The sequence below is a fragment of the Notothenia rossii genome (genome assembly GCF_949606895.1).
Source record: "Notothenia rossii genome assembly, chromosome: 9".
Taxonomy (NCBI): domain Eukaryota; kingdom Metazoa; phylum Chordata; class Actinopteri; order Perciformes; family Nototheniidae; genus Notothenia; species Notothenia rossii.
The window spans coordinates 23,377,320-23,391,582 of record NC_136907.1 but is presented as its reverse complement, the minus strand read 5'-3'; the positions used below and the strand labels follow the sequence as shown (position 1 = coordinate 23,391,582).

At 41.7% G+C, this 14,263-nt stretch overlaps 1 protein-coding gene across 5 annotated transcripts in view; it reads left to right on the top strand.

The window, feature by feature from the left end:
• abr (ABR activator of RhoGEF and GTPase) overlaps positions 1-14,263 on the top strand; it is a 123,049-nt gene that overhangs the window by 92,386 nt on the left and 16,400 nt on the right. The window contains exon 1 of one of the 5 annotated variants that reach the window (XM_079651249.1): positions 12,638-13,094. The exons of the other annotated variants lie outside the window; for them this stretch is intronic. Coding sequence (XP_079507375.1) covers positions 12,909-13,094 — 186 coding nt within the window. The 5' untranslated portion in view covers positions 12,638-12,908. Of the gene's footprint in view, positions 1-12,637; positions 13,095-14,263 lie in introns of those variants that run through there. 5 annotated transcript variants of the gene reach the window in all.

The window sequence follows — 14,263 nt, the reverse complement described above, 5'->3', positions numbered from 1 at the left end:
GCCTTCTTTTTTTAATCAGATTTCACATCCCTGCCAAATCCAATTATCTGACCGCCACATAAAACTGTCTTTTTTTATCCCAAGTGAGACCACAATACTTCTCCCCTCTCTCCATCCCTCTTCCTCCTGTTGTTGTTGGCGGCCTTCTGGCCTATATTAAAGTAAATGGGCCTCAGCAACACACTGTGTCCCAGCATGGAGAGCCCGTTCTGGCTTTCAAGTGGCCAGTCAGGGGACCAGAGCTGTTCCTACTGCATTAAGATGGATGGATTTCCATCTGAAGCTGACGTTTGCTCCGGGATCCTTCAGTTTTGAACACAGGGAATCTGGTTTGACAGGTATGCAGCTTTAGTGTTTACTAAAAGGCCCTTTGTTTGGCTGATTGTTTAGACGTTAGAGATGATTGTGATGGAACTTCAATGCTTTCCACATGGCCATCCCTGGGGTCTGAGATTGAGTAAGTATTTGCCCACTGTGGTTCTGCACCTCGTTATGCAGGAGGGTTGTTCTGCAGTGGGGCCTGTTTGAGGTTTTGTGTTTTTTCCTTGTTTTATGCTGAAGTGTGGCTGGTTGGTCTTTGTAAAAGTTGGAAGGTCAGATGTCCACTATGGAGCAGTATCAGTAAAGTTTGTAGGAATAGTAGAATACATTTTGGACCAACAATTGAGCAGGACGGATGGTTTGTTGTGTTGTTGAGTTCCCCACACTTCCCTACTACATCCTGTCTACTGTTTAAAGTTTCACTCTAAACGTTTTCCCCAGAAGCATCCGTATGAATCCAGCAGCATAGTGTGTCGGAGGGATTACTGACATCCTGGGTTTCCGTTCTATAACCTCAGGAGAAGCTTTGCAAAACATCCACAATCCAATGGATGTATCAGCAGAAGTAGTTAAGATCTAATGATGTTTAGACAAGGGAAGGTTCCCTTTCCCGACAAGATGGGAGAAAGGGCAGAAAACTGAACAAACAAATGGTTTGACTATCATGTTCATGAAAGGTTTCAATATTGTCCGTCTTATTTTCCATTCACGCTTCCATGTTATTGTTCATTCCTCTTAAAATTCCAATATTTTGAAAGACGAGCCTCAGCCCTGCTCTCTGCCAGGTGTGTGTGTGTGTGTGTGTGTGTGTGTGTGTGTGTGTGTGTGTGTGTGTGTGTGTGTGTGTGTGTGTGTGTGTGTGTGTGTGTGTGTGTGTGTGTGTGTGTGTGTGTGTGTGTGTGTGTGTGTGTGTGTGTGTGTGTGTGTGTGTGTGTGTGTGTGTGTGTGTGTGTGTGTGTGTGTGTGTGTGTGTGTGTGTGTGTGTGTGTGTGTGTGTGTGTGTGTGTGTGTGTGTGTGTGTGTGTGTGTGTGTACTCATTCTTAGGCTCCTTCTTGTCCTTGAGCCCTACTGTACAGTCTTTGTTGAACTACCTTTTATATCAGTGTGTGTATGCCTCAGTAAGCTGTCAGTCCTAAGAGGCTCTGCATGGCCCCACTAACTCTCACACTCGTGAAATAATACGATTATATTATATACCAATTCCAAAAACCTTTGGCTAGTGTTTAGCTTGTGTTTCCTCCCCACCATATGCAGAAGAAACAGTGGCTGACTCTTAATCAGTAGCTGGAGGTACTGCAGCTGTTATTTTTGGGGTTCTGCATGCAGTTTTTGCACGTTGGAGGCATCTGCTTGACTCCTGTGGTGATCTAACCGTGTTCACGTGTGATTCAAGAAAGAAAGCCCCCAGACACACAGACTGAATTTTCCTTGTAGTCACAGAAAAAAGGAGAAGATATGAAAACCGCTGGAAAGGGGATATTAACAGATTGAAAGTGTGGCGTAGGCTTGTAGGAAGATTTAAAGTGAATGCTAGGTCCATAAAATAGTCATTTCAGCCTGTTGCAATATTTAAAAGTGACCTTTAACCTTAATAAAAGCTGATCTAGAGAGATTTAGTTGACTATGTTCAGATTTATATTTGAAAATAGCATTACAAACAGCCACATTCAGGTACACAACAGCTGATTCTTTTGTGAGATTTAAAGGGTTTTAGTTTGCGTTAGCTCAATGATTCCCTTGCTAACATTTGAATGACTTACGACTTAGATACTATACATATTTTGTACGACTATCTTATTGGGTGTGAATTTTCTTAGAAAGTGTTTGTCTCTCTAAATTCAGGTCATGGCTTAAACATGCGTGCTCTCATGTTTCCATCACTTCACATCTCAGCAAGTCTCAATGACCTTTCCATATTTCTTCCACTCTACTTCAGAGTGGTACAAGGCCTCTCCATGTTCAATATAAAGGTAGTCAGGTAGTGTACTGTAATACTGTGGTGACTCGTGACCAATCGGTAATGATTTTTAGCTTCATGTACAGAATCTACGCCCAGCGCCCCTCTCCCCCCAAGTGAATTCATTGTATTTCATAACTTTGGTTATTGCGAAGGTTGTTATTGAGTCTATGACTTCCCATGACATACTCTCTTCATATGGCAGGATTGTGTGCAGTGCCAGGCATTTGATCCTGCTTTATGACTTCCTCTCCCAGGGCAAGGGAGACAGAATGCCCATTTCCTGTTCGGACTGCGATCTGGGCTGCACATCCCCTTATCTCATTTGTTTTTCTTTGTATCAGTAAATATCAGCAACCCCTCCTACTCTTGAAAGTCCAAAACTGAGGCTTAAAACAATTATGTTTTGCTGTTTTAATGCTTTTACAGTCTGCAATACCTTATAATGCTTTTTTTTTTTTAAATGTTAGCTCTGCTTTAAATGTTAGAACTGGCCAGCCTGACAGGTGTTTGTCTTCACTAATGAAACCAAACATTCCTTCACTTGGCAGACAAACTACATAGACTGTAATGAATTAAACGATGTAAACATACAGATATTGGTTCTAAGGGGAATTCTACACAGTTTAACCCTTTTCAAAGACGCAATAACAAAGCTCTTCATGAAGTCTGATCTGCGACCTGACCCCTTGTGCCACCACACACAAGGCTAGTAATGACGTAATTGTTTTCATGTGGAGGAAATGCTTCTAAAGTCCCTTCAGGCTCCATGCAAGGATGTTTTGAACTTGTCAGCTGTGTAAAAGATGAGCTCATTGCCAGTGCGGTTAGTTAGTGTTTATGGCCTCATGCCATATCTAGCTCTGGTGTTAGAGCAGACTGATGGCACATGTGATGTGTCGGGGATCAAAGCATTGCAGCTTGAACTTCTGCCTTTTTTCACACATTTAAGGGATGTTAAACCTTTGGGGAGAAGAAACGTTTTTGTGTACCTTTTTTAACAAAAACAAAGCATTAAGTCTGACATTAGGATTCAAATGTTTGTGTTAACGTCAATGTATGCACCCAAAAGTTGGCTTTTATTAAAGCACAATTAGCTTTCACATACTAAATGTACAGCTGAAATGCACCAGTTTAAGTAATTTTGCAGATAAACACTGTTCTCTCCAGATCAGAGTGTTTCTCAGATGACTGTGCTTGAAGCAGACTGTTGCATAACCAGCGTGTCGTGCTGAATTCATCTCGGCAATGTTTTTAAAATGTTTTTATATATATATAAACGTCCCCGGCAGAATGATACAATGTGTTGATCCGGTGGGGGTGCCAACTCGACTGTGGTACCTGTTCCCTCTGCTGGGGCTGCTTTCAAAGAGCTGAGTGGGTGTTCGTGAGGGAGGGCGCCTCAGAAGTCTTTTTCACAGAGTCACAAATTGTATGAATTATGTAATGTGCGTTGTATAATAGCCGCGAGAGGGATGCGTGCTGTAGGTGTGTGTTCCAGGAGCTGCAGAGGAGTTGTTTGGGTTGATAGCATCTCTCATATCTTTTCCTTTCCCTTCAGTATAACCTAAAAGCAGGTCAGCTCTGGTTAGATAGAAGCCACTGATAACCAGCCTCAGTAATCCTACCTCTGGCTGCTTGGTAACAATCATTAGTTGAAAAAACACTCTTTGTTTCGCCTCTAAGCAGTCGTCTTTGTCTCTGAATTGGAAGAAAAAAGATGGAGGATTAAAGTAGGATGAATAAAAGACGAGACTTAGAGAGAGGTTGGATACATCCGAGAATAAATGTTTAACTACTGCTGCTCTTAACAAGCCTGAGGTGTGCTAACACTGTTTTCAAAGAGAGAGTCATCATAACAACACAATCCTCAGGGTACTGGGTACAGCTTCAGCAGGTAGATACTCCATTGATTAAATGTTTTATTTCCACTTTCAAGTTGATGGCTTCATCTCCTGCTAATGAGGTGTTGAACCTAAACTGATTTTCTTAGTGGGGCTGGGATTGTGTGGATGATACCCTAATTAGTTAACAGAATAGCTGACAGCATTTTGAGGGAAAGAAAAACCCTTTAAAGATGAAAGCCCAGAAAAAACAAATGTTTCGTCTCTCTCATTCAGGCGTGTTCTTGTTTTTTTGCCTGTAATTTAGCATTACATTGTTAATACCACTTTCATGTCTGAACACTGAATATGCAGTACAACTCCGACTCCTAAAGGTTTTTTTTCGGAATGGTTATTTGCTTGACTATTTGACGACGATACTCCAGTTAATGTTTGGTGTGTGTGGAGAAAGCAGAGCTAATTGTCTGCTGTCAGCTTAGCTTCAAAACCTTGGCTCTGCATCAAGTTCTTTAGAAAAAAATCATGAATGAATTATGAACACACCTTCATGTTGAACTGTCAAAGCATTGAGTTGGTTTTAACTCCGGGAAGGTGGCAATCAGATAATGTTTCTGTTTGCTTTTCCATTACATTGCATTTAGCTGACGCTTTTATCCAAAGTGACTTACAATAAGTACATTCGACCAGGAAGATACAAACTTGAAGAAAACAGAATCATATAAGTACATCAGGTATCATAGAGCCAAACATTTCAAGTGCTACTCAACTGGCTTTAGATAAGCCAGTCCTTTATTAGTATATAAGTGCTTTGTTAGTAATTCAATCGCTCGAAGTGGGGTCGAAAGAGATGAGTTGTCAGTCTGCGCCGGAAGATTTGCAAGCTATCTGCTGTCCTGATTTCAATGGGGAGCTCATTCCACCATTTTGGAGCCAGGATAGCAAACCCACGTGTTTTTGCTGATGGGAACTTGGGTCCCCCTCGCAGTGCGGGCGCAGCGAGCTGTTTGGCTGATGCAGAGCGGAGTGCACGTGCTGGGGTGTACAGTTTAACCATGTCCTGGATGTAGGAAGGGCCAGATCCATTCGCAGCATGGTACGCAAGTACCAGTGTCTTGAAGTGGATTCTAGCAGTTACCGGAAGCCAGTGAAGGGAGCGGAGGAGCGGCGTGGTGTGGGAGAATTTAGGAAGGTTGAAGACCAGACGAGCCGCTGCATTCTGGATGAGCTGCAGAGGTCGGATGGCACATGCAGGTAGACCAGCCAGGAGGGAGTTGCAGTAGTCTAGGCGTGAGATGACGAGACCCTGGACCAGAACCTGCGCTGTTGTCTGGGTCAGCTGGGGACGTATCCTTATAGTGGTTTTCCCTTTAACCACTGAGGGAAAACAATGTACAACCAGTTGCTTAACCCTTTCCCATCTCACCTCATGTGATTCCAGATCATATTATCATCTCCTCCTCGCTCCTCGTTCTCCCGGCTCATGTAATCCTAGGTGACTGTGTCCAGCCAGCCGTGGGTCTACACTTTAGAGTAAATGATTCATGCAGGTCAGCGGCGTCCTGTGAGCTTTCACTCTCTTCATCTCTGGAACTGGGTCACACTGTGCAGATGTAACACAGGCTTATACCAGTCAAACAGAGAGAAATGTGTCATCCATCCCTCAGACTTAACTCTTTACCTCTAACACTAACACTAATCTCCCTTACCTACTTACTCAAAATATTCATTATTTATATGAAGGAATGTGTTGTTTGCGCCCCCCGAAAAATATTATTCAGATAAAGACTTGTCCACAACATCGATCAACAAGAACGACAATAATCCTTATCCACAAGTTCAAATTCACAGTTAACAAACCAGGCTTTATTGTCTTTATATAATTGAAAACTCTAAAACATAACAAATACTCTAAAACAATAAGAGCTTGTATTGTGTTAAATACCTTTTTTATGCAACCTAGAATTAAACTTGAGAATTTGTTCTTTTTTATTTATTTCTATTTAAAATGATGTCTTGTGATCTTTTAAGATGACTTCAGAGAGATAAATCGAGGACCCATCTCACATATAACCTTTGACTATTTACACAGACTGAATTGATGCTGCGACTGAAAACATTGTCTGTGCAGATGAATTAAAAAACATACAGCAAACAGTGAGGGCTAAGAAAAACATGAATGCTGCACTGATGGCTTCCTCTGCTGTGGAAAGACTTCCTCTCACAATCTGCTCCATGTATCTGAGGAAAACTGAGACATAGACACTCTAGATTTTTAGAGGGTGTAGTTCTTTATCAATAATTACATCTAAACTAACTTTATTTGAGTCATGGTTGTTAAAGCCAAATTGAATTGTTTTGTATATTGCCAGGGATGGCTGGATCAGTAAGTGACAATGTTTTTTTTCAAGCTTGGATAACAAATCCACTCTGAGCCAGCTAACTACACATTTTAATTGTGACTCTTTATGTGGAAGTGACTGAAATTAAAATCAAATCGAATCAGAAATGAATAATTGTTACGAAATAAAGTAGAATTAGTTAAAAGGGGAGCAATTCACATAACAATTAGCCATTACAACTAATTAGGTGTAAGACCATGAATCACAATAAGGAGAAAATGACCTCATTGTTTTTTGTTTGAGGAAGGAGGTCGGTTACTGCTCCACGGTTTGCTCTTGCATCACTCTGCTCCTCCACCTATTTTCCTGCTTTGTTTCCTCTTGCTCAGTTTTTCTTTCCAGTTCTCATTCCGCACCTGCATTCAAATGCACTGTACATACCCACACATATTCTTAGGTGAAAGGAACAAAATAGAAACAGAAAAAGGTTTTCCGTTGCTCATTCTAACACAAAGTGAATTCAAAGGCTTTCAATCTCCTTTTTATATCCTTTGTTTTTCCACCCACTTTCTGTCTGAGAGGACACACACACACACACACACACACACACATGCACACACACACACACACACACACACACACACACACACACACACACACACACACACACACACACACACACACACACACACACACACACACACACACACACACTACTCCAATTCTCATGCCGACCACATCCCACAACAGATTCCTCTCTTTTCTCCCCCCTAGCTCTCCATCACCCCTTTTGTTCCAAAGTGCTTAATAAGTGATTAAGCGGTTAATCTGAGGAAGATGCCCCCCCTTCCCCTGATGGATCAGATGAAAGAGAAGCAGGAATAATCTGCACAGCACCCTAAGGCTGCTATTTCCCACCCTGCCAAAACCCCTCCCGCCTCTGCACTCTCATTTTAGCACTCCCACTGTACCCTCAAGGACCATCCTTCGAAAACGCCCTTCACACACGCCCACACCCCCCCACACTCACACACCTCCTATTTCACCCTCTTTTCCCTTACCCTTGACTGAGCTCCAGTGAACGCAGCACGAGAGATCAAAGAGGTGGAGTGGGTCACCCAGTTAACATACTTATTTGAGTCAAATCAGATTGAATTATTCGCTCGCAACGCAGCTTGCAGCTATCAGAGTCTCCCCCCCCCCCATCATGTCAGCCACATGACGCACATAATGAAAATACATCACTCTGTTATTTTTTGATGAGTAAGTCAGATAAGCCTTGAGCTGCGTTCCCTTTCTTTTTGATTTCATCATTTTTTTGATATCCAAGTCCCAAATGATCACCTTTGTTCCTCCGTTAGCTGCCTCACTGGATACAGTAATATTGATATAATATGAATGAACACACACACTTTCAGAGTTAGGGCCGCAGTTTAAAACCAACATGAACACAAAGTTACTGTTAATCATGTTTGTGCATGTACAGTAGGTTGTAAAATCAACAACAAAACTCTACGTAATCACCATTATAAAAAATCCACAGTTGCCATTAGGGCAATAGGCAACTCTACTAGCTTTGATTAAAAAGTTCCTAAAGATTGACTATATTTGAGACTGAGAGCATAAAATAAATTATTGCTACCGCTCTATTGTCCTTGCTTCAACCACAGAGTTGGAGCCATGTGGATGGGAGCTTTTAAATGTACCTTAGGTAAACATTTGAGCTTTTATTTTTTCAAGCAGTTACATTCTAAAACTCTTTCTCTCCGTGTCCTCTGGATATCCATTTAAATATTATTGTAGACATTCTCCACAATGTCAAAATCTTCCTATAACAATCTAATATTCCAGCAATACTGTATATATATACATTGTATTCAGGTCATGCAGGCCAGGGCAGAACATGCAGACCCCAGCTGGGATCTGGATCTGAGCCCAGAACCTACTCGCTGTGAGGAGAGCCCCTGCACAGCTTCCTATTGGAACATCTGTAGTCGCAGTTCTTGTTAATGTCTAATATTCAGAATAACTCAGGATGGAATTACTGGCTAAATTGCTTTTGAAGTAAAAAAAACACTGTGCGCTGCTTAACCTCACACACAACAGTGAAGGTCAACTGAAGAACATTTACAGGCAGATGTTTCCCAGGATGTCCACAGTGAAGACAATGGGGCGTGTTACATGACGAATGCTCTTAAACACCAGACAGACTGCGGAGTCAGGACCTTCCCGTGTATATCAGCAGGCATGAACTTGGAGCTGCTCCATATTCATGTCCGGCTCTTCAAGGTTCTCTGTGATTGGCAGAGTAGCGTTAAAGCATGCAGGAGGAGGCCAGAGAATCGCAGAATCAACAGAATCACGCTGCCTGTCAGGGCCGCAATCCAAGGTGGAGTTTGGAGTAGAAATCAGGACCTAGTTTTCCCCTCCCCCTCCTCTCTTGTCATATGGCGTGGCTGTGCGAGGGGCCGCGCCGCCCAGCACATCTATAATTAAGAGTGAGGATGATGTCTTGATATCGAGGCATAGGCACTCATAGTAACCATCGGCATCCTCACCTTTTTAATGTCGGTTTTATCTCAACCTACACAATAGGAATCTAACAAATTGTCCTTCTTTTTTACACCTGGTGCGGCTGTCCTCGGATCATATTTCAACGATGTTTGTTTTAATATAAGATTCATAAAATAAGAATTGGGGAGTTGGTGTGACCCACGGATTAAAAAAAACATTTAAACGCACTAAGCTATTTAACATAATCACCAGTAAAAGACCAAACAAGCTAACCGCCACACTCTCAGCTGATCACTGAAGTGTGAGTGTTCTATCTGCACCAAACTCGGCACCACAAAACATCTCCAGGGTTACCAATTTTACTAATTACTCTTTTCATTTTCTTTCCTGTAGTCCGACTCCCACAATAACCTTTAATCTTATCTCCCTAATGGACTCCCTACTTCTCTCCTACTCGCATCTTTCCTACTTTATTTTATCATTCCCATGTCTCCCAAGGCCTCACACAGTTCATCCTTTCATACTGTTAATATACTTTAACAGAACATTTGTATCTATGCAGGGGCCTTACTCTGCTCTTCTTACGCACAGTAAAACCCTGCAGAGCTGAAATGGTTTGCCTCCAACGAGTTCCAGAAAAATATTATCCCCGCACATCGCTATCCTGTTATTGTTTTTGCATTTAAGTCACGTATGGAGTAGATATGGGTTTTGGCATACTGTGTGCTGCCTGTGCAGAACGCTGGGACAGCTTTATTGCGCGTGGAGTCAGTGTGAGCTCACAGTTCTCTGGGTTAACATGTCTGCATGTACAGTTGGCATGTTTTAAATGCCATGAATAGTGCATGAGCTTATACTAGACAGAGTGTAGCAGGGGATGTATGAATGTACAGAGCGTGTTTGTGTTCTTCCGGCTGGAAAAGTGCATACGTGCATGGTTTTTCTGATGTGATGTGTTTTGAAGTGATGGACTCCGGTTGACCCGTTACTATAGACGCCCGAACGCTGCTTCTACTCTGAAGACGAACTGTGCTCTGTGCGTGACGGTGTGTGTATAGACAAGCTTCTTACCTGGTCAAGCAAAAGCATCAATTAGCCCTGTCGCATGACCTATTTTTTTTCCGGGTAACTGTCCCAGAAATACTTGCAATGCAATTATATTTTTGTAATTTTAAAACCATTTTATGCCACTGATATAATACAATCAACCCTATTCAATTAGCAATTAACTAATAATTGTAACTATTTAAACATCTGAATTTGAGTGGGAAATGATATACAAAGAAAAATTAAAGAAAAATATTCTAAAATTAAAACAAATAAAAAAAAAAAAAACAACCAAAGTAATAATACAAATGTGGCACAGGGGAGAGCTGCTTTCATATCTTATAATGGTCGGGGAAACACTTGTTTATTTGGACATATTGTTATAGTAGCTAAAATGTTGGTGATATTCTTTTGTAAATATACACTTATGTGAACAGAATGCGCAATATCAATTTCAGAAAAAATGATCCAAGTCATGTCCATACAGTATATTGCACAATTAATCAACAATGTGAAAACAATTATGTTAATATATCTTACATATAATAATGTGAGTTTTAGGATCCTGTGTTTTTGGAACTTTCTACTAAATTGAGATATATTGGCCACTGCTGCTTATTTTGTGTCGCTCTGAAGAAGTTCAATAGTACATTTGTCCACCTTCCCTTTAAGGGAAATGTGGCTTTCACACGTCTCCGCACTGGAAAGCTTACATTATTGTACAGTTCTGCTTATCTTTGCTCTTTGATGCATGTGTTCACCGCATAGAACAAAATGTATATAACTGCTAACATATACACACTTTAAATACACCCATCCATTACTGTGTTCCCTTTCTCTGTCATCTTACCCAAAATATCTCCTGTCTCCCCTTGGGTTTTTTCCCCCTTCCCATTTCCAAAACATGGTTTTCCCAGACATTCTTCTAAAGTTGTGACGCATGGACAGTGTACGTCTCATAGTTACGAACCCTTGGAGTTAAAAATACTCTGTGGCAAGGGTTGGCTGAGGTCTCTCCCCCCCCCCCCCCCCCCCCCCTCATTGTCAGTCACAAAGTCAGACATACAGGCTGTCCTTCACCACAGATCACACACTGTTCTTACCGCGTGGCATCACACTGTCTCCTGCCATCTGACGCCGCCTTGTGAAGACACAATGAAAGGGCTACAACGTATCGATTCATTTCTTTATTGTTTTACCAATGTATTCTTTGGAAGGTATTTAAAACAAGTCAATGTTTAAGCCTTTATAGTTCTTGTTCTTAGTCAAGAACTCAAAGATATTAATGTAATATTATATCAAACTGAGAAAAACAGGAAACCTCCCTATTTAAGAGGCTAAAATCAGCCTTTTCTGCCATTTCTACATGATTATCCAAAACGTTAGCTATCATTTTCCTGTTGATAGACTAATCTTTGCAGCTTTTCAAATCACTCGCTCAACACAGCCATAGAATGAACCCCTCTCACACTTTTTTCTGCTAGTATCTTCTGTTTTAGAGGGAATATAGAGCAGAGTAATCATTAAATGCTTAAATCGACAGTACCAATAATCAATATCATTTGTGTAAGTATCGACTAACGGTTTTCTCTGGAATTTACTTTTGATTAAATCAATAGCTGAAGTTGGCACAGTTAGCAGATTTGTTTCAGTGTACATAGTTAAGCATCTCACTTGCTGCCCTAGTAAACACAGCTGTGTCTCACCATATGAGTACATCGAGGAAATTGTGCTTCTTTCTTCTTATCTGATTCCCTTTATGAATCAGTGTTCAATCAGCAGACGTCATCCTGAAACAGACGGAATCACAGCTAGCATTCAGGAGTCTGTCTTACTCGTCTGGAGGTTTTTAAAATGCCTCCACATGTCTGTGACCTTTCCCCAGCACAATACTTCTCCCCTTTAATTAAAAAAAGATTGGACATGGCGGATGGAGATGGAATTTGACAGGCGTACACAGACTCCCCTGCCCCACATCGATCCATTATACAGAGGAACACGCCTTTTAAGAGCTGCCGGCTCCGAGGTGCCCTGTTGAAAAAAGATGGTGACTCTCAGGATGTTAAAGGGATTGTGCAGTAGACATCAGAAGTGTAGGAGCGTGGTGCACAGAGAAGTGAAGGAAATGGGTGGAAAGAGGAGGAAGAAAATGGAGCTCTGACAATGGAAAAGCTTTTAAAGCCTCAAAGTTTTCCAGTTTTTTCAGACGTTTTATCCACAAATATTTCACTTAAAAGTTTCTCATCATTACATTCCTCTGTTTACTCAGCAGCACACTGACCAGCTCTGGGAAAGGTTGTCAAGAGGTGAGAGCACTGAACAAAACACAGTGCAGCATTTACGTAGCAGCTCCCTACCTCCCTCCCTTCTACATTCCCCCTTTCACTCTCTCCTCTACTTCCCTCGGTTCTTATTGAAGGTCTATTGCTCCCTCCTCCTCTCTTCGGAGGTGTGTCCATCAACATCTGGAGAAGCAGGGCTGCTCAGTGACAACAGGAGCTCATTCACTCCCCCGATCTCCCCCCCCTCTCTCTCTCTCCCTCTCTCCTCCCCCCCCCCCCTCTCTCTCTCTCTCTGCCTGGCTCCGGCACTCTGTTTCTGTGTTTGCCGTTGTGGAAGTCAGATTGCACAGTGCGGAGATGTTGGCAGCTGACTGTGGAATAAGCTCACAGAGGAATTATTATCAGGCTAGTCAAGAGGACCATGGCAGCATCTTCTCCTCACTTTTATAACTCTTTCCTTTTTTGATCTGAATATCTAATCAGCTGTTGGAGACATTTCATTCTTTTTGCCAAAGTCAAAGGCTGCTTTGGGATCCATCTCCTTGTTGCAAGCATTCTCCCTCCACCTGCGTTTTGGTGGAAGAGGAATTTGAAGGCTTTGGGATGACGGAGATTTTGGTGTCGGATGTAAACTTGAACTCGGTGTGTGAGCGTCTGGAGAAGCACTGCTGTGTGGACCAGAACCAGCACAACCTGTCCAGCCAGCCACAGACCCCGGTGCTTAAGAGGCACAGCAACACCGGGGCCAAGCTGTGGGGCCGCGTCCGCAGCAAGCTGCTCAGACAAAAGGTCTCTGGCTGACATATGAACACGCACACACACACACACACACACACACACACACACACACACACACACACACACACACACACACACACACACACACACACACACACACACACACACACGCGCGATTTCCTCTCTTTTATCATTTGTTCTCTTTTATGTATCACTGTGTCACTTCCATCTGTTTGCTTGGCCTCTCCTTTACTGTATGCTCAGTGTTTCTCTCTCCATGTGCGTCTTCTTTTCAGAGCAGAGTTGACTATTGTTCTTATCTGATGCCTCTATTGACCACATGAGAGGCAGTGATGTAGTGCTAAGTAGTCTTAACTGACCTGCTTGTGACACCAGCCTGAGTAAACACGAGTAAATAATACAAAATCATTTCTGCTTGTTTTCTCTCCTTTGAATGATTGAGTTCTCAAAATGCTCCAATCCATTTGATGCCACATACGGTAAAGAAGTGCTGCAGCAATTAGTATCGGAGAGAACAATAATCACCAACTACTTTGATAACCAATTAAGTCATTTTCCATGCAAAAAATAACCATCAAATGTAAGGATTTCATGCCTTTCTCTCTTTCATTAATTAAACTGGGGTTTGAACTGACAAAAAATGTATATATTTGAAGAAATCACATTATACCATTATACCGTAAATAAAATAACAGGCAGATTCATTGACTATAAAAATAATTGTTAGTTTCACCCCCATTTTGTTGCTAAACCTTCGGCTTTGAAAAGTTGCTCCACAAGAAATTGTTTCCAGATATTAACTTGTTGATTGATTTTGTATCAATTTATACAACATAGCAACTAGACTAGGAAGCCTTATTATATTACATAACTGGATACTATGATGTTCAATTACCAAAAGGTGAGATTCACCATCAAAAGTAAATACTGCTGTGATGGATAAGACGGTCTGTTTCTCACCAATGTCACCTCTTCTCCATTTCTATCTGTGACAATATTTTATTTCTCATTTAAATTAATGAATCATGTATATATGGTATCTCCATCTCAACTATGATGCTTTTGAGATTTCAGTATCCGTTTAGCTCCCCCTGCTGTTCATGTTTATCATTGTCCTCTGGCTGAGATGATGTGATGGGCCAGCCCTTTGGCAGATTCCACTCATTAACTGTCACATTAGTCAAATCATCTCTGAAACA